A 22,006-nucleotide genomic window follows, 5' to 3' on the forward strand; every position below is an offset into this window, starting at 1 on the left:
AGATATAATTGCATAAATGCATGATCATATACACATTATGCTATACAAAACATGACCATTCAATCCTCCAAAATATCTAGCTATATAACTGCTCCAGCTGGATGATCTAGCCACTATGTGCGGGTCCCTTGCCCCTAGAGGGCTCATCTGCTACTGGATTACCTAAAATACGTGACTATAATGCGGAGTGAGAATGAATCTCAATAAACTCTGGGTTTATGGAGAATTCTTCACCCAAGAGCTCACATTCTGCATGAAGGGTTAGATCACATAGCATAGAAGACATCATATACTGCAACATATCTATATACATCCAATGACTATTAGTGACTATACTTCAGGGTTGTATCCCATACGGAGAGTCCAATTACACATTTCCTAGAATCATAGATTCCTCCGGAATAAACATACATGGTGATCAGAGACTACTGTTCCCTCAGACTATACATATGTATCCGGGATCATAACCATGATGTGATACACAGTGATCGGAGACTAAAGTCCCCTTAGTTATACTTTTATGTGTACTAGGATCATAACTGCGCATGTGTTCACTAATCAAGAACACTCAATCTATATATCATAACATATCATAATACAACACATCATCTCATATGCATGTGCTATATGAATGCAACTATACTATGATCCAACATATATCAAACATATAACCATAAACTAAGATTCCACTAGACCATGTGCAACATCAAGTTTAGAGAGAACTCTTAAACCAAGAGTTTACTTTTTGATGCTCCTATACCACGCTTACTTGAAACACAAGCAAACTATATAAGATCCTCAGAATCCTACTATGGAATCACCGTATCATCTGGTTCACACCTGATTTATCAATCAATAACAATGAAAAGCTGTTACGGTTTATTCAAAGCATGTATACTGCTAAAGTGCCACACTTTAGTCTTTTATTACAAGACTTATTATCTTGCCATACTTAACAATTTCATTCTTGACAATTCATGCCCATACTACAAGTCAAACCTACTAGCATATAACCTTATGAATTAACTAAATTCCAATCATTTAAAACTCTATATTGCCGATTGACACATAATTAGGGTATATGAATTTATCCATTTAATTACATCACATTTCAATGACAAATTCATCCTTTAACTTAACCATAGAGCTAGTTCATATTCACATGTATTCTTTCTCTTTCACATCATCCAAATGTCTTAATCATCTTGAATATATATATCAGGTTCAATAACCTTATTACTTGACATAAAACCAAATGCATAAACCCTAGAAGTCATACATGGCCGAATTGTTAGGGTTCGAGTTACTATGCATTTTTCTAATTTTCTCATGACCATTAATTACACAAGACATCAATTTAACAAGCATTAATCATGATTCCTCATTAACATGACATGTACCAACTTCTTAGACATTTGTTCAAGGAGAAACCGAAATGATAACATAGATTTTCCAACCTGAACAACCTATACTAATTAATTCACGAAAATTCCAATTCTACTAAAATTTCCCTGAATTTTTGATATATTATAGTATATATGTGTAGCTTTAATTTGATATAAACCACACTCAATTTAGATTCCAACAACTCTAGATATGAATTTTACGAAATATAGGCCAGATTTGCCTCTATTAGGGTTTGTGAATCTAAACTTCCAATGATTCCTACTTATTTCTTTCAACTCCACAACCATTAAATACCAAGAATACACATCAAAACACACCATAAACACATGGTACAACATAACCATATGGTGCCATATTCAACAAGAAAACCTAAAATCTTAACTTGAAAACTAACCATTTAAACTTGAATTTCTTGACACCAATGAACTCCAAATCGCCTAGAGATCATTCTCCAAGCTTCAAACCATGAAAACACTCACTTTTAGACCTATGAACATAGTACTCTGGTCATGGCCTTCAAGAAAAAAAATCAAGATATGGAAGACTTCTTAGGAGAAACAAAGCTTAGGGTTTTGTTCCTTAATCTTCAACGATCATTTTTTGTTAAATAAGTTCTATTTAAAAGTGAATGGAAATAGATACAGTGAGTACTGCAAGTTCTTGAATGGTGGCTGATCATAGAGAAGAAAGGTCGCAGAAATTTTGTAGGTTTGAAGAGAAGAAACAAGAAGAAAACACCTAAAGACATTTAAAAGCTAAACTAACCACTTTTTTTTACTTTTCTCCTCCTTTAACCAATTAAATTGAATAACTTGCTAATTAATCCTTTTTTCCTTCTTCTTAGGTCGGTCATAAAGCCCAAATGGAGAGGAAGAACTGACTTGGACAATAGGAAACTTAGTAACTTAGTAATAAGCTTACTTTGTTAACTTAACCATTATTTTAACTTATAAGGATTTTCATTAGTTGTTTTTATTATAACTTTGACCTAATTTTAATAATTAATCTAATCATAATTAGACTCTAAGGTCACTTTAACCCCATATAATTTGCCATACAATTTAACTAGACTGACAAAATTTAGTTCACACATAGTTTCGTCAAATTACCAAAATAACTCTATCTTTACCAAATTGACATCTATGCCTCTCAACTAGGGGTTAAAGTGGACTTGGCTGGGCCAAGATTTGCCCCAAAAAACCCAAGTCTAGGCCAAAAAATATCAAATTGGCCTGGCCCGAGCATAATATGAGTCTGACTGTTAGCCTGGCTTGACCCGTTTATAAAAAAACAAATGGTCTGGCTTGACCCGTTAGCCTGTTAATTTTTAACTTACAAGCAGAACCATGAATCAACTTCACAGAATACTCAAATTCTATTGAAAAAAAAAATCACAATTTCAACGTCCAAACAGAATCATGAATCACAGCAAAACTCATCACAATATGCATTTAAGTCACTTTCAAAAGCAAAATGCTCAAACTAAATAACAAATATTTCGTCAGATCCAATTAACAAATCTATACTATGTAAATTAAAATAACTACATAAATCCAACAAATACATCATGATGCTTGTAGTAGCCAAAAACTTCTCTTCATCTTCTCTCCCCTACAAATACAATTCCAAGATTACATAAGTTGGTAAACAATTTGTAAATGTAGAAAACAAAAAACAAGAATAAATAATAGAAACAAAAAAATAAGATTAAGGAACAAAAAATATTTTAATAGATTCATATAGGCAATCTCACATGCTGAGATGTTGGTTCCTCCTACATAAAAAATAAAGTCAAATTTATAATAAAATTTAATCGAACATAATTAAATTATAATCAAATTCCTATTACGTAGCCAATCTCCGTCGTATATTAAAGCTTGGATGGTATCTTCAGCCAAGCTAGAACGATAGACACCAATAACTCTTCCTCCAGCTCTAAATGTTGATTCGGATGTATTGTAGAGATTGGTATAGATCTTATGCCACTCTCAAAGATAGTGTTGGTAAAGGAACGAACATAGGTCCTTCCACCACCTACTTAGCTCACATGCACCAACTGAACTATCACTATTTGGTATTACTATGAATAATATTATTTTATTTAATTTAAAATAAATAATATGATATAGACCGCCCTGTAGGCTTATAGGCCCGGCATGTAAAAAAAAGCCTATCATCTACTTTCTAAATAGGCTTCTTTAAAAGCCCGAGTCTATTTTATTTGACTATATGTAATATGCCAAGCCCGACTTGATATAGGCTAGGCCATAGGCCCCTGTAGGCCAGCCCGACCCATTTTTACCCCTACTCTCGACATAACTTATACTTCTATTTAGGTCCTAATTGAATTGTTAGGCATGAATTGTATCCTCATATTCATAATCATGATAATTTCATGATTTAACTATCAGAATTCTTACTGAATTGACAATTAACTCTTAAACATGTACTTTGGAGGCGTTTGGAAGAGGAGAAATTTATCTTTACTAGGGAAATAAAATTACTAGGAATATGATGGAAAAGTTATTTTGGTAAGAAAGTTAAAAAACAGTTGTTTGGTAGGCCAAAATATTACCGGAAAAATTGGGTTAAATTTTCTGAGTCTATGTTTGGTTAAAGGTAAAAGATTGATGGAAAAATGGGTTGAATTAACGAAAATAACCCTTTTATAATTTTTGAATCTGAAGAACCTTTATCAAAACACATTCGATTAGAAGAGGGTATTTTAGTCAGGTATTTCATCCCTTTTTTTCCATTTAGCAGGTTATCTTAAAATACCACCTTTGAAGTGGTATTATTGCACAGTGTTTTTCATCCCATTTTGCAAGCAATTGTCAAACTCTGGGCAAATAAGTTTGCTGGAAAACTCCTACCAAAACAAGGACAACATAGAATACCAATATTAGATGTCTGGGTATCTTCAAAGAAAACTCCTACCAAACACCACATTAATTCCTTTTTAGCAAATCTTACTAGTGGGGGTTGTTATACATTGACCACCCTTCAAGTCCAATGAACTCTCGTGTGAGAGGGCATGTTAGGGTGTGCGTGACAACCATTCTGTTCTCTGACACTATTTCTAAAAAAAAAAAAATTCTTTTCTATTTCTGTGCCTTGGAACAATTTTTGAGAAAAAAATGTGTTTGATAACATGTTCTATTTTTATTCCGAGAATGAGAATTACGTTTGATAACACAATAAATAATGGAATAAAAAATCAGTCCTATTAAGCATAAATTTTTTTTGGATCATCACTTTTCTTTTCATATGGTGTGGTGGTGGTGGTTGTGACATGGTGGTGGTGGCGGTAATGGCTACGGAGATGGTAGTGGTAATGGTGGCAGTGGTGGTGGTGGTGGCGGCAATGGCGTGGTGATGGTAATAGTGGAGGTGGCGGTGATGGCATGGTGATGGTAGTGATGGCAATGGATTCAGCGATGGTGGTGGTGCTGGTAGTGATGGTGATGGTGGCATGGTGGTAGTGATGGTGGCGTTGGCATGGAGGTGGTGGTAACGACAACAGTGGTGGTACGACGATGGTGGCGTTGGTCGTGTCAAAATGGTGGTGGTGATGACAACGATGGTGGTGGTGATGACAACAATGGTGGTACATCGACGACGACAATGGTGTGGGCGATGGTTGTGTCTGGATGATGGTTGTGATGGTGATGGTAGTGGTGGAAAGTGATAGAGAGATAAGTGTTTCTCATTTCGTGTCCGAGAACAAAAAAAAATTCGATTCTTGTTTATATTCCCTAGCACAGAAATTGAGCTGGTGCATTCTCAAGAACAAAAAATTAAATTGATTTTGTCAAACACTGTTTCTATCTATTTCTCTTTCCAAAAACAAAAATTAAAAAAAAAATGATTTTTTTGAAAGTTGTCATGCACACCTTTAAAGATATATAAAACCATTAATGTAACATCACCCAACTACTTAAGCTTTTTGGGTTGAATCGATTCTTTACAATCTAAACGTATATAAAAAAATATTAAGGGATCCACGGAAAAATCACAAGAAATGATAAAAATAAAAATAAATAATAAAATTCAATAATAAAATCAAAATGATAAAAAATTGAAATTGTTCTGTTCATTCATTGGAAATATTCAATGAGCCTTAATACAAGATTAAAATAGTCTATGCTCCTTTAACCCTCACTAAACTAGAATTAAGAGAACACACAAAACTAAGAGTGAACTCATTAATTAAGTTGCATCGTTCAAAAGTCAAAAGTCAAATAAAAGGGAGTCAAATGAAGAGTTGAACTCATTAATTAAGTTGCATAATTCAAAAGTCAAAAGTCAAAAGTCAACAAATTTAAAACTACTTTTTCATTCAATGGAGAATGGAGATATTCAACTATCCTTAATTTCAGTCAAAATTTTATTATTAAATTGGTAATAAATACAATTATAGATTTAATGCATGACATCGCTTCTTATCCTGTCATATAAGAGGAAGAGAGATCCTGTGTGTAAAATCCCGTGTTACGTAGCATATTAGCTGCAGACAATCTTTGAAAAAGAATGACGAATGCTTCAACTAAATTAGTCCTCTTTCTGTTCCTCTTTCTGGTTGCAACTGGTATTCCTTCTTCCTTCTTCTGTCTTTTGTATGTGCCTTTGTTAAATATGCATAAAAGCAACTTAAAAATAAGAGTTAAAAAAATTCAATTTAGCTAGATATTTAATAAAATATTAAAATAAATAAGTGGATACTGAATATGTTACGTGTGAAGTCGTAGTCAAACTATATGCTTGCGATTATAATTAGCTTAAATAATTTTTGAAAAAAAAAACAGGTACAAATATTAAATTGAGGTCCCCTTTCTATGATAAACCTACCCTCCATTTTGGTGCCTTAGTGGGCCTAGTATTTCCGGCAATTGCAATGGCTTCCTTATTTCTTCATGTTCAAAAAAACAAGATTTTTTAGATACGGATAGTGGAGACAAATCTCGTATTTTTTTTTTTAGATCTGGAAGCAGTTCTATGATTTCCTCCTAAAGGTTTACATCAAAATAATGCTAGTTGATGAAAGTTACTTCGGATCGGATAAGTAAAGTAAAATTCATTATGCTTGGGTTTTTTTATTTCCCCTATTCCAATAAAGTAGAACTGGATCAAGTATGAGTTGGCGATCAGAACGTATATGGATAGAACTTATAACGGGGTCTCGAAAAACAAGCAATTTTTGCTGGGCCTTTATCCTTTTTGTAGGTTCATTGGGGTTCTTATTGGTTGGAGCTTCCAGTTATCTTGGTAAGAATTTGTTATTTTTATTTCCGTCTCAGGAAATTCTTTTTTTTCCACAAGGGATCGTGATGTCTTTCTATGGAATTGCGGGTCTCTTTATTATTTCTTATTTGTGGTGTACAATTTCGTGGAATGTGGGTAGTGGTTATGATCGATTCGATAGAAAAGAGGGAATAGTGTGTATTTTTCGTTGGGGATTTCCTGGAAAAAGTCGTCGTATTTTTCTCCGATTCCTTATCAAAGATATTCAGTCCATCAGACTCGAAGTTAAGGAGGGTATTTCTACTCGCCGTGTCCTTTATATGGAAATCATAGGACAGGGAGCCATTCCCTTGGCTCGTATTGACGAGAATTTGACTCCGCGGGAAGTGGAACAAAAAGCTGCAGAATTAGCTTATTTTTTGCGTGTACCTATTGAAGTATTTTGAAAAAAAAAAAGAACGCTTTTTTAGGGAAAAACATTTTTTCGAAATTTTTGTATTTTAAATTTAAAAAAGGGGCATTCTTTTATTTTGAAATTCAACTTCATTATGATAAGTGTTCTTTTTTTGTGTATTCATGAAAAGGAATAATTCCTTCGAATCTTAGCAATTGATATCTTCTGATGAAAGGTTCTTTTTTTGTTCATTCGAATTGGGAGTGGATTCTTTCGCTTTCTTATTTTATTAGGTTTCTGTTTTCTTTCTAAATTAAAGATTATTATCATAAAGATTATTATCATATAGGGTTTGACGAAACGAATGAGGTGAAGCTGAGTTCATTAAAGATACAAAATGGCAAAAAAGAAAGCATTAATTCCCCTTCTATATATTACATCTATAGTCTTTTTGCCCTGGTGCATCTCTTTCATATTTACGAAAAGTCTGGAATCTTGGATTGTCAACTGGTGTAATACTAGGCAATCCGAAATTTTCTTGAATCTGATTCAAGAAAAGAGTATTCTAAACAAATTCATAGAATTCAAGGAACTGTTCCTATTGGATGAAATGCTAAAGGAATACCCGGAAACACGTCTACAAAACCTCCGTACCGGAATTTACAAAGAAACCATCCAATTGATCAAGAAGCACAACGAAGAACATATTCATACTTTTTTGCACTTCTCGACAAATATTATCTATTTTGTTATTCTAAGTGGTTATTCTATTCTAGGTAATCAAGAACTAATTATTCTGAATTCTTGGGTTCAAGAATTCCTATATAACTTAAGTGACACAATAAAAGCTTTTTCTATTCTTTTATTAACCGATTTATGTATAGGATTCCATTCAACCCACGGTTGGGAACTAATGATTGGTTCTGTCTATCAAGATTTTGGATTTGTTCAGAATGGTCAAATTATATCGGGTCTTGTTTCTACTTTTCCGGTAATTTTAGATACCATTTTTAAATATTGGATTTTCCGTTATTTAAATCGCATATCTCCCTCCCTTGTAGTGATTTATCATTCAATGAATGACTGAAAAAACGATTCACTGGTGTAATTCTAAAGTTTTTTATTTTTTACAAAAGTTCTAAACATTCAAAAATTGACTTATTTTTTTTCTTTCTACCCACTCAAGGGATTCTTCCTATATTCTAGGAAAATTATTCCACTAAATAGCAGAATCGTGGATAGGGAACTATACCAGCCACCGAATCTTATTGTAGAAATTTTCAGGATCAATGGATTGGACCATGCAAACTAGAAATGCATTTTCTTGGATAAAGGAAGAGATTACTCGATCTATTTCCATATTGCTCGTGATATATATAATAACTCAAGCACCCATTTCAGGTGCATATCCTATTTTTGCACAGCAGGGTTATGAAAATCCGCGAGAAGCAACCGGCCGTATTGTATGCGCCAATTGCCATTTAGCTAATAAGCCCGTGGACATTGAGGTTCCACAAGCGGTACTTCCTGATACTGTATTTGAAGCAGTTATTAGAATTCCTTATGATGTGCAAGTGAAGCAAGTTCTTTCTAATGGTAAAAAAGGTACTTTGAATGTGGGGGCTGTTCTTATTTTACCGGAGGGTTTTGGATTGGCCCCTCCCGATCGTATTTCGCCTGAACTAAAAGAAAAGATAGGTAATCTGTCTTTTCAAAGCTATCGTCCTACCAAAGAAAATATTCTTGTGGTAGGCCCTGTTCCTGGTCAGAAATATAGTGAAATCACCTTTCCTATTCTTTCCCCAGATCCCATTACTAATAGAGATGTTCACTTCTTAAAATATCCTATATACGTAGGCGGTAACAGGGGGAGGGGTCAGATTTATCCCGACGGGAACAAGAGTAATAATAATGTTTATAATGCTACGGCAGCAGGTATAGTAAACAAAATTATAAGGAAAGAAAAAGGGGGGTACGAGATAACTATAGTGGATGCATCAGATGGACGTGAAGTAATTGATATTATACCTCCAGGACCAGAACTTCTTGTTTCAGAGGGCGAATCTATTAAACTTGATCAACCGTTAACGAGTAATCCTAATGTGGGTGGGTTTGGTCAGGGGGACGCGGAAATAGTACTTCAAGATCCGTTACGTGTCCAAGGTCTCTTATTCTTCTTCGCATCCATTATTTTGGCACAAATCTTTTTGGTTCTTAAAAAGAAACAATTTGAAAAGGTTCAACTGTCCGAAATGAATTTCTAGGTCCGCACATTTATCAACATATTAAGCTCGTAAAAAGAAATAAATTTTAGTTTTGATCAATTATGTAATTCTATTCTGTATTCTATATAATACAAAAATCTTAAAAAGATCTTTGCTTCTTTTTAGTCTTTTTTTTACCCCCTATTCAGAAAATTCTTTGTACTTGGTACTAAACATAAAAAAATAGACAGAGAATATAAAGAAACACTTCAGAAATAGGAATGGGAAAAGAATAGAAATGGGGAAAGTGGGATTCTAGGAAGAATTTTTTATCTTTTCCTAGAGTCCGATTCCTTCTTGCTTGTGTCTAATGTGTGTAAATAGAAATTGTAAAATTGTACATAGAATAAAACTTCCGGATCCCCTTCCTGAAAGAATCATATTAAATATCTTAGCTTAGTTTCTATTTTCTTCAACTTAGAACCTTTTTGACATAGAATATTTTTTTATTGCCTAGAATAGGTAGTGGAGTAGTGGACAAACAAAAAAGAGTGGGGTTTAATTGACCAAATACAACTTCTTGGATTTACTTGTTTAGAAAAAAAAATATTTGAATCATAATTCGATACTATTCGAGAGAGACTAAAATAGAGGGAGAGTACGATTCTATTAGTATAGAGGGGGTTTTGTGAAATTTGCGCCGCCCAGACGAAATAAATCAAGTGATTTCTTTGATTCCTTCTTTCTTTTACTTTTCTTTCAACTTCCAAAAAAAGTATTGACAGATAATCTCCAGGAAAGGGTGTTTTGAATCAATTCATGAAGTTCACTTTACAAAAACATAAAAAAAGAAATGGAATGTTTTGAAACATCGGAAAAAGCTATCCGTTGAGTTATTTATACTAATAAAGAATATTCTTTAAGTTATTAATAATAAGAAGAACTCAACGGGACCCCTCGAATTCGTCAAAGAAAGAGTGGATCCCTGTTGAGTTCTTACACTCTGATTTCGCAAACTCAATTCATCTGATTACTACAGGGATGAGCCCAATCCGGAATATGAATGAACCATAAAAGAAAATACCAATTAAACCGATCAAAGTAATACCTGTTACAGTGCCTATTATCCAAAGAGGAACCCTTCCAGTAGTATCAGCCATTTATCCCACTTTCCTCCCCATTTGATCCAGTAGTCATGCTAGAGACATAAACAGTCGTAGATAATTATAAAATGATATCCTTCCGAATGGGATAAGGTAATTCCTAATATATATTTACAACTCCCCTTTCTTCTATTAATTGAAGAAGTAATTTGAAAATAAAACAGCAAGTACAAAAATGAGTAATAATCCCCAGTAGAGACTGGTACGATTTAATTCAACATTTTGTTCGTTTGGGTTTGATTGTGTCATAGCTCTATAATTTTTATTAGGTTTATCGTTGGATGAACTGCATTGCTGATATTGATCCCAAAAAAGAAACGGTGGGTACCGCTAGTCCGTGAACAGCCAACCATCGTACTGTAAAAATGGGATAGGTCCTATCTATGGTCATTGGCGCCTCCTAAAAAGATCTACTAAAATTATCGAGTTGTTCCAAAGGATCAAAACGGCCAGTTATTAATGGAATTCCTTGTCGGCTTTCTGTAAATTTTGTATCAAAAACAGAAACTTCAGAAACTTAGGGAAGTGCTTTATAAATATATGTATAAAAAGAACATATTTCATTCAGCCTCTTTATGTCCACTATAACTAGTTATTTCGGTTTTCTACTGGCGATTTTAACTATAACCTCAGCTCTATTTATCGGTCTGAGTAAGATACGACTTATTTGATTGGAAATTTTGAAATGAATTGGAAATGGAACAGTAAGGAACTCTAGAATATACAACAATTTCCAATTCTTCGTCATTTAGATTCATGGTAAAAAGAAAGATATATTTAAGGATAAATATTACCTCCCCCCTTTCCTTTCAAACAAATTAAAATGATTGAAGTTTTTCTATTTGGAATCGTATTAGGTCTAATTCCTATTACTTTGGCTGGATTATTTGTAACTGCATATTTACAATACCGACGTGGTGATCAGTTGGACTTTTGATTAATTAACATCTCTGTTGTGTATTGACCTCCTATTTCTTTGTTTTAAATTCTAACCCACAGGGGGTCCATTTAAGACTTTAGACTTCTGTTCAATGATTTCAGTGTCCTATTCTCACAATCTAACAAGACAAGAATGGAATCACGCTCTGTAGGATTTGAACCTACGACATCGGGTTTTGGAGACCCGCGTTCTACCGAACTGAACTAAGAGCGCTTTATTATCATAAATAATTTGATACGACCCCGCCAATACAGCTTGCATGCATATGCTATACTAATCAATAGATTCCGATATCGGAATCTATTGATATAGTCTGTATGTCCAATTTGAATCTGAGCCCTTGTTACTGCTCATACGATCTGATAACGAATAGTTAGGGGTAGGGATGACAGGATTTGAACCCGTGACATTTTGTACCCAAAACAAACGCGCTACCAAGCTGCGCTACATCCCTTTCCATTGGTTTCCAGTGTCATTGTAAAGAATCTTTGTCTTGTTTTCCACATTTTTTTCTTTATTTTCTACGTTGATATATATATCAATTATCTTGCCATTTTTTCTTTTTAGTTTCATATCCTAAAATATAGAATATAAAAAAGAAAGATATTGAATTAAAAAATATTCTATTAATAAAATTCACAATTATAGTGAAATAGAAAAATAGTAATATAATTAAATAAAAAGAATACTTTATGAAGATTTTCTAATTACTATCTATTACATAGAATATTATATAGAATATACAATAATCATAATAGAATTTAGAAAGAAGAATGAAAAAAATTCTTATAATATATAATAATTAAAATGATAATAAGACAAGATTTTTTTTGAAATAAAAATAAATAGGAAATTCCCCTTAAATAAAACAGAAAGATATTTTTAGAGAATGCTCGGGCAGAAGCAGAAATAGACCTCTTTATCTTTGTTAAATGAAATATCTAATGAATCATCGTACATGTCAAGTACATTTCCATTTGAATTGGTAATCCTGCCGACAAATATAAACGATTATTAACGAAATAGTCATCAAATCAAATCGTATTTGTATGTAATTATGCATTTAAAATTACAATAAAGACTAAAAAGAAGGAGGATTCGAAATGCGGGATATAAAAAAATATCTCTCTGTGGCACCAGTGATAAGTACTCTATGGTTCGGGGCTTTAGCGGGTCTCTTGATAGAGATCAATCGTTTATTCCCGGACGCATTGATATTCCCCTTTTTTTCATTTTAATTTTTGGCACGGGAGGGGGCAAAGATTGGAGATCCAATCAAATATCTTTGATTAACCCCCTCCCCTCTTCTTTAATTTCTTTTTTTTAGAATTAGAGAATAAGTTCGAAAAGATAAAAAATAAAAACGGATAAGGCCTCCGTGAAACTGGGAATTTTGTCCAGGCTTCAATGGAATTTCATTAATAATTTCGATTATGGAATTATTAATGAAACTCTATTTCTATAAATAATAGAGTGAGGCCAGAAATGGAGTTGGAATGGAGACAACAATATCATCATAAACCTTTAATAATATATATATATATATATATATTAAACTAAACCTTTAATAGTTTGAAATCATTGTATTACTAAATTCTTACTGTACTGTAATAAATCTTAAATGAATTCGAACAAAGTCTTTCCTACATAATTGGATTTCGAATTATCAACTTCCACTTTTTTTGTTCCTTTCTTCTTCTATTAAAATCCGAAAATCGAAGAGTTAAGTGAATCAAAAACCCAAAGGAGGTTCATGGCCAAGAAGGGTAAAGATATCCGAATAACTGTTATTTTGGAATGTAGCGGTTATGATAAAAAGGATGTGAATAAGGAATCAAAGGGTATTTCAAGATACATTACTCAAAAGAATCGACACAATACGCCCAGTCGATTGGAATTGAAAAAATTCTGCCCCTGCTGTTGCAAACATATGATTCACGCTGAGATAAAGAAATAGAGAAAATGGATTACTTGTTTGTCACCCTTCCCAGGAACGTGAAAAATGATCTATTTTTAATATATATCTTCTATATATGTATAAAAAAGTCAGATTCTATTTCTATTATAGAAAAAAATCTTCTAGAAAATAGATTTCATTGGATAACAACCTATATTTTATTCATATGGTAAATCTAGTAATAATTTAAATAGACCTAAAAAATTCCTTTTTTGAAAAAAAAAAGTGTATTTTTAGGATAGGAATTAAAAATCATGGATAAATCTAAGCGACTCTTTCTTAAATCCAAGCGATCTTTTCGTAGGCGTTTGCCCCCGATCCAATCGGGGGATCGAATTGATTATAAAAACATGAGTTTAATTAATCGATTTATTAGTGAACAAGGAAAAATATTATCTAGACGTGTGAATAGATTGACCTTAAAACAACAACGATTAATTACGATTGCTATAAAACAAGCTCGTATTTTATCTTCGTTACCTTTTCTTAATAATGAAAAACAATTTGAAAAAATCGAGTCGACCGCTAGAATTACTACTACCGCTCTTAAAAAAAAAAATATAGAAATTTAATGAGCGTTAGTTGGAGAGTAAAATATTATATGCTCGTTCAGTTGCTTTACTCTCACGAGTCGCGAAACTGAAATTAAGGGGGCGTTTGTTACGCTGATTATATTTTGTAATGGGAAAGTTAATTTGGAAAGAGTTTTATAAGAGTTATATTGTAGAAAAAGTGATTGTGTAATATTATAGAGATTCGTTTTGCGTGCCTTAATATTTTTATTTTTTTTGCTTTAAAAAGTGCAGGCCCCACAAAATGTTGTGTGTAAAAAACTTTTTTGTGTCATATTATAGGACAAAACGAAAGCCCATTTGGAAATAGTTGTTTGCAGCGTTTGGTACAAAATAAGGGAGAGTTTCTTGGGTAAAAATATTACCAGATTTTATCTTTTATTTGTAACTATATGTACGGCAAGAGCAAATGGAACTCCATTGAATGTGTGGAATAGTATGTAGCCTGCGGATGTGAAAAAGAACCGCGAAAATATATACCAAAATAACCTTGTGTGATTGTACTATGTCTGAATGAAAAAGTAAATGTGGGGTATTCTTGTAAAATAACTTCACTTTCCTACTACTATTTTACAATCAACCAAATAATAATTCAAAAAATTTAATCAAATTATCCCAGAAAAATTTTAGTCAACCAAACGTTTTTTTGTAACTTACCAGGAAATAAATAGTTCCTACTAATTTTTTCGTAATATTTGTTTTTCCAGTAAAATTGTTTTTCTCCTGTACGAAACGCCTGCTAAGAGAAAAGACAAAACTAAGAGTAAATAGAAAAATAAAAAACAATTAAATGTAGAGTTAAATGAAATAAAATAAGATAATAATTTTACTAAAGTCAACTTGTCATAAAGTGAATTCATTAAAATATAAGTTGAACCAATAAAGATGCATTTATCATTGACATAATTTAAGATATATAATGATTTCAATTCACCAAAATTTAAAAATAAATATACTATATGATCTGGATAAAATAGGATAGGCCCATTAAAGGCCAGAATCCAGAGAACAAGGCCCAAACCTACAAGGCCAAGAATGAGGCACGATGTCATCAATCGCGCATCAGAGGGCGCGATGCTACCATCGCGTCCAAACCGCCCTTCAGCATAACTTAAGAGATAAGGAAGCAATCACAGGAACTAATAAAGATCCACTGCACCATTGAACAAATAAACAGAATACAGCACCAGCTTGCCACCATCTACCAAGATAGCCTGACATAATGAGATAAGGTTATGGAAGCACCAGCTGAACTTGCAGCCCACAAACAGCCAATCAGAGGCCATACCGCCTTCCTCTACATAATAAAACCTGCTTGAACCATATCTGACTTGAGCGTCGGAGTGTCTTGCAGGTACACCCCACATCTTGTTTCATTGAAGACCCCTGCGTTAAAGCTGCTCCAACTGCAAGATGCTCTAACTCAAGGTCGTTCCAAGCCATTTGTGTAAAGGAAGATCACATGATCGGCCCAGTTGTAAAACCGGTTCTGATCATTGGCGCTGTCTGTGGGGATGATAAATCTCTACTAACACTACCATATACAAAGCAAGCAAGATGACTGCAGTATACCAGGAAAGCTCTCTTTCTCTTTACATTTATTCTTGCAATCATTACCACGTTATCTGCACAAGACTCCTTGCTAGCATGCAATAGTCGTACTGTGCAATATGTTAACAAAGATAATATATGCATAAAGTCATATAAGTATATTGCGCATAGCACAAAGCTCATGCGCGATGCAAGATGGAAAGCGCATAGCACAAAGCGCATGTTTCAAAGCTTATGCATTAGATGTGCGATACGACATGCTCTTTATATATATATATATATATATATATATATATATATATATATATATAGTTTTAAAACTATCTTGCGACTTGGATTATGTAGTTTATTGGTTCAACACCGCACATTAGCAAAACTATAATGCGCGGTTCTACACAAATGTAGGCTTTAATAAAATTGCATTTATATATAGCTTATTGGTTCAAGAAGATGTTTAACATGATAATTGCATTGATATCCTCTACGAGGGAGTTTGCAACATGAAGGCCATCTGTACTTGGTAAAAAAATCACAAATTTTGGTATGTGATATGTATCTCCTAGCAATCAAGACTTCAATAATGTGTGGCACTTTCAACAACCGAGACCAAATACATAGCTGCGACTAAGGCGAGCATAAAAATGTTGTAGATGAAGAAGTTTCTCTCAGAACTCAGCCATGATCAAGACAAGTACAAACTGAAGTGTGATAATCAAAGTGCATTCCACCTTGCGAAAAACTTGACCTAACACTCCCGCACTAAACACATTGCTGTGAAGTATTATTGGATCCGGGATGTGGTGAAGGATGGACTGCTCGAACTCATCAAAGTGAACACGGACCTGAATTGGTCTGATATGATGACCAAGTTGGTACTAGCAAAATAATTTGAAGACTGTTGTGAGGGTGTCGGGTTGCTGTTAATGCTAACGCATTGAAGTCGAAAAGGGAAGATTTGTTGGAAGTTGTTCCTTCCTTCAATGCTGCACAAAGGCTCAAGGGCACACCTTTGAGTAGCTCAAGGTTGTCCCCTTGTCTCCCCATGTTCCATGATTGCTTCTAGAATTTTCCCTCTTCCTCTATACAAGCTTGTGGTGTGAGAGTGACGGGTTAGAGACTTGAAGAAAAACTTATAGCTTAAAATTTGTGAACACCTCTAGAGAGAAGCCTAAGTGTTAGACCTCCTTAAGGAAGTTTGAGTGTACCACCAATTGTTGGTGAACTTTGATCATTTGTAACCCATTGTTTACATAGCGAAAGTTTGATTCTAGACTCGCGTACCGTGGGTTTTTACTTCTTCATATTGGAGAAGGTTTCTCCACGTTAAACAACTTGATTGTGTTCTTCTCTATCTCTCTCCTCTGCATTCTCTCTTATTTCCGTTGTGTAGGCCCAACAAGTCCATACCCCACAAGGGCGTGAATTCAAACCCCGCTGGCCGATGTGAGGACTTTGTTGGTGGGTGATATGTAATCTCTCCCAAAAATTCTCAAAGAGGTTGGGTCTTCCCTGACTCTGATGAAGTACGAGTACCTAACCTCACTTAAACTTTTTCACAAAAAAAAAAATAATAATAATAAAATAAGTGAAGCAAGAAATGAAATTAAACAGTTTCTTCTATTGAAAGAATTACATTTTCGTAAAATACATACAATAAAAAAATGGCCTTTTTTATTCAGGAAAGTCTCCTTTTTATTTTCAAGAGCCACAATTATTGAGTTATTTTAAGTAAACATGGACAGTCAATTGAGGCACGACTTAGCCAATGTTTTCTCCTCAATGAGCTCTTGGGCCGTTTTATCCATCTTTTCCCTTGAGAATTCATTGATCTTGAGCCCTGCCAAAGTATCAAACATTTCAAATAAACCCATGACTTTCATAACTTCATTCATAAAGATTCAAAAACATCTTCAAAATTTAGAAACAAGTGTATCATAAACATAAATTTGTTGTGGTTTCTGATTCCTATATCTAAGTTAACATAATTAAGAGTCTGTTGCAACTTGCAACCATATAGAAAAGAAAAAAGAAATTAAATCCTAAGTATTTTTTAAGAAAAAACAGTGTACCCTGTACAATATTCCAGTCTCCTTTTTCACATGTGACAGGAAAAGAGTAAATGAGGCCAGGTTGGATACCATAAGATCCATCAGAATACACTCCCATTGATACCCATGTTCCCTGAAGCAGATACAAATACAATAAAAAGTAAAAAAGTATAAAGAGTTAGTACCAAAATTATAAGGAAGCAACAACTTGCAAAGGATGAAATTCTACTAAAGAGAACCAACCTTAGGACTGCCTAGAACCCAATCACGTATGTGATCACAAGCAGCACTTGCTGCTGATAATGCACTAGACAGCTTCCTGGCTTTAATAATGGCAGCCCCACGCTGCTGAACAGTGGTGATGAACTCAGTGTTTAGCCTAGGACAAATGAAAAAAAAGAAAATTACTTTCCTAATAAAGGAAATTGCAAGAGTATGCTTGAAACATTTCGATATTATTTACTCATCATTATAGGGAAATGTTAGAATCATGTAACAGGAACCAAAACCACTGTCCTGTACAAACAACTTTCAGTGGGACCCATGAATTAAAAGAAAAGAAAGAGGTGTTGTTATCGATAAAAAATTGTGAGTGCAGGAACATTTTGGTTGCTTCATGTTACATAACTCTCACATTTCCCATCATTATATACACATACGGGTTCGGACATGAGAAACAGTCTCTTTGCTATAAATGTAAGGATAAGGTTGCATACAATCAATCTTCATCCTTACCCTCACAAATCGGGGAGCTTTGTGCACTGGAGTTTGGCTTTTATTATATACACACATTGTTGATTGAATGGTAACAGATTTAGTTTCTTAATGGTAGCTTGATAAGGATCAACACTTCCACATCTAAGGCCTGTTGGGACTCCACAGATTCTGGGTATAGTTCCATAGATTCCCAAGAAAGTGTATTATGCCTTGGTGGAGATGAATTGAATGAACATGCAACCAGGTCTATAAAGAATAAACTTGCTACATTAAAGAAAAGGCACTTTCTTTTCTTGGGGGAAAGAAAACGCGGTGGATTTATGTGCCCCTTATTTTACTCGGTGAAGTTTGTTAGTTGAGTATTCAGACCCTAAAAGGTAGGAAGTTTAGTACTTTATTACCCCTTGTCACATAAAACAATTACAGTCATCCAAAATACTCAAATGAGAACCCAAACATGTCAAGAATAGTGACCAAAGTCTCACGTTTGGACAAAAAAATTACCAGACTGTCATGCCAACAGTAAATTTTGTCAAAATGTCACGCGGTATAATTCGCTACACAGTGTAGCGAATTTTGCATGCAAGTAATTCGCTACACAGTGTAGCGAAATATGCCACGTCAGAACCAAAAATGCCACATGTCAAATTTTGAGAAATTCGCTACCTATGTAGCGAATTTCTCAAAATTTGACATGTGGCATTTTTGGTTCTGTGCGTTCTGACGTGGCATATTTCGCTACACTGTGTAGCGAATTACTTGCATACATAATTCGCTACACTGTGTAGCGAATTATGCCGCGTGGTATTTTAGCAAAATTTACTGTTGGCGCGGCAGTCTGGTAATTTTTTTGTCCAAACGTAACAAAATGGTCGCTCTCCCAACATGTCAATGACATAATGCAGCAATTATATTGGACTAACTTATATATTCTTCTATATTATTGAAAAGACAAAAGAGGGCTAGCTTAGAGGAGTAGGAAATCTGCTCTTTTGTGACCGAAATGTCACAGATTCAAAACAGGAAACAACTTTGCAAAAATGTAAGGGTCACTCTTACCGTAACAAGTCGGGGTTTTATGGAAAATGATTTTATTATTGAAAAGACAAAATAATAAAAGTAAACAGGATGTCCAAAACATAATATTATAAACAATTAAAAGGAGTGAGATTGAGATGGTGTGAAACTAAGGTACCAGTTATCATCATCAACTAATTCTCTGACAGGCTTCTGACCATTGCTGGTGGTGACGGTTGCATGGTTAACATCTGGATATTGGGTTGAGGAGTGATTGCCCCAGATGATGACATTTTTTACATCACTAACATGAACATTTAGCTTCTCAGAGATTTGGCCTAATGCTCTATTGTGATCAAGTCGTGTAAGACATGTGATGTTCTTTTCTGGGATTGAAGGAGCAAATTCTTTCAAAATGAGAGCATTTGTGTTTGCTGGATTGGCAACCACTAGCACCTGCATTCAGCAAGAATTGAAATGTCAGAATATAAGAGGAGCAACTAGGTGCTAGAGGACTAGGATGCATGGTGATCCATATTCATATGAAGTTATATCTTACTCATTCTACATTTTGACAGATAGTATCAATAAACCTGTAGTGCCAAATTAGTTAATGTTGTTATAAGAAACGATGTATAAGAATCAGTAGACATTTTTTTTTTTTTTTTGGATACAGAATCAGTAGACATTCTTAATAATAATAATAACATTAGACAGAATGTACATTATTTCATTGTATAGTCTCATCTACTAATAACACAAACAAATGACATAACCTCAGTTAACATCAATCCCACATAAAGAATATTTCAAATTGGAATGCCCATTATTAACCCTTTGAGATGTACTTCTTAATGTAAATGCTAACATAAGGTCTTTATCACTCTCACTTGAATTATCAACATTCTCCCCCTTAATAAAGGAGATAGTGGCTGGGGGATAAGTGGGTTTGGTATCACATCTCAACTTAAAATCTTAAGACATTAAATTTATAGGTCTTTTTCACTTATATATTTCTCACTTAGTCCATTTCTATCCGACATGATTTTAATCACTCACACTTAAATTATCAACAAACATAATCACAGTTCTCTTGTTCTCAAGTATGCTTATGTCAAAATACCAATAATTCACAAGGATAGTGAGGTGAAGAACAACACCCCAACAGAACCAAGTAAGAAAAGGGGGAATGTGGCCTTTATATTTTGAATAGTTTTATATTTCAGACAAAAAATTTAGTGTCAGCAACAGTGATATACGGCCAACTATTCTCAAAATTAAAATTAGCATAAAACTAGATAAAAGTAACTCTAAAGATGTTAATAAAGTAGTTTCTAACTTTACAATCTGCAGCAGCATGCTTCTCCAGGGCTGAAGCTTGAGCCTTGTAAATTGAAACATTTTTAGACATCACATCTTTTCTTTCCATTCCTTCCTTCCGTGGGAATCCACCCACCATAACAGCAATGTTGACATCCTTGCAAGCTTCAACAACATCCGTAGTAGCAACAACACCTATTGCATTTATATGCACAAACAATATTATGAGATCTCAACAAAGAAAACCATGATGAAATAACTGGACTGTACTTAGGTCAGCATTAATTATAAAAATATGCCTCTAAGAAGTGGAAAAGCAGCATCAATCAGTTCCATCTTCACCCCCTGTAAGGCCTCTGCTGCTGGTTCAATATCAAGCATATGCAGAATTACAGGCTGATTTGGACCCAGCATCACCCCTCTTGCAATCATTGGAACAAGAGCATAACCAATTTGCCCTGTTGTTGAACCAAAACAAAGTTAAAAGGTGCATGCCAATGAAGTTAAAAATTGTAATGCTTCAATCAAATTTTACTATCCCAGATTTCCCATCATGCTTATAACCATCAATTCCCACATGTTTTCCGTAAGTTTTTCAGCAGAATAAGACCATAAAGAAAACAATGCATGCTATGAAATTAAATTGAAGATAAAGATTCACAAAGGATATTTAAATTTTTGACACACGGAGGTAAGGAGGACAAATATTGAAGCAGTGGTAAGGTTGCTCCTTATAACCAAAAGTTCACAAGTCTCTTTGCAAAAATGCAAAGGTGAGGCCGCATACAATTGACCTCCACCCTTATCCTTACAAGTCAGGGAGCCTTGTATATCGGGATTTGCTCTTTGCTTTTTTCTATTTTCAATGTAATATGGAACAAAAAAACATGTTAGTGTGATAGAACATGATGAACATTTCATAAGGTTATCAAAATCATGCCTGCAGCACCGGTGACCAATACTCTTACTGGTTCCTTCTTTGCTTTGAGAAAACCGAACATGTATCTAATGATCTTCCAAAACAAAGAAATACAAACTAAAACAAAAAGAATTTTTTGAAGAACTGCATAGTCCACAATCTCCCAACGAAACATTTCCATGATCAGTTTCTGTTATGATCCACGGGAAACAACAATCTACATTATCTTTTTATACATGTAACATCAATTTGAAATCAAAGTATCCATGCACATTCCTCAATAGAAGGGCAATCATATACCAAAACTAAGTCTTCACGAAATAAAAGTACAAGAGAATCACCTTGACAACAAAGAAAAGAACATTCTTTAAAGTTTGGTCACGAAATAAACTAGGATGCGGGAAAATGAATTATGAAATCATAATTGGAATATTTATTCCTCACATTTTAGATGACAAACTTATAATGAATTAAAGTAATAAAATTAGCATTTTGTAAAGAAAATCATATTACCAGCAGCGCCAGTGACCAGAACTCTTACTGGGTCTGTGGCCAT

The 22,006-nt window shown here is 34.0% G+C and overlaps 2 protein-coding genes and 2 non-coding genes across 4 annotated transcripts; 1 reads left to right on the forward strand and 3 right to left on the reverse strand.

The window, feature by feature from the left end:
- The first annotated feature begins 6,943 nt into the window (after positions 1-6,943).
- LOC133304199 (cytochrome f-like) lies at positions 6,944-10,159 on the forward strand. Its single transcript, XM_061504198.1, has 2 exons — positions 6,944-8,099; positions 8,317-10,159. The coding sequence occupies exons 1-2, from the start codon at positions 7,440-7,442 to the stop codon at positions 9,304-9,306; spliced, it is 1,650 nt and encodes a 549-aa protein (XP_061360182.1). The 5' UTR covers positions 6,944-7,439; the 3' UTR covers positions 9,307-10,159.
- Positions 10,160-11,488: 1,329 nt separating this feature from the next.
- On the reverse strand, positions 11,489-11,562 carry TRNAW-CCA (transfer RNA tryptophan (anticodon CCA)). Its single transcript has one exon. It is a non-coding gene; the product is annotated as a tRNA-Trp (tRNA).
- A 167-nt stretch (positions 11,563-11,729) lies between these two features.
- TRNAP-UGG (transfer RNA proline (anticodon UGG)) lies at positions 11,730-11,803 on the reverse strand. Its single transcript has one exon. It is a non-coding gene; the product is annotated as a tRNA-Pro (tRNA).
- A 5,368-nt stretch (positions 11,804-17,171) lies between these two features.
- Positions 17,172-22,006, reverse strand: LOC133304195 (malate dehydrogenase, cytoplasmic-like). Its single transcript, XM_061504190.1, has 7 exons — positions 21,964-22,006; positions 20,831-20,989; positions 20,551-20,726; positions 19,390-19,667; positions 17,721-17,856; positions 17,499-17,610; positions 17,172-17,266 (listed from the first exon to the last, which is right to left on the reverse strand). Exons 1-7 carry the CDS (start codon positions 22,004-22,006, stop codon positions 17,172-17,174), a joined length of 999 nt encoding a protein of 332 aa, XP_061360174.1.

This window comes from Gastrolobium bilobum, unplaced genomic scaffold, assembly GCF_033153095.1.
Source record: "Gastrolobium bilobum isolate Gb01-03AN ecotype WA unplaced genomic scaffold, APGP_CSIRO_Gbil_v1 utg12522, whole genome shotgun sequence".
In the NCBI taxonomy this organism is placed as follows: Eukaryota; Viridiplantae; Streptophyta; class Magnoliopsida; order Fabales; family Fabaceae; genus Gastrolobium; species Gastrolobium bilobum.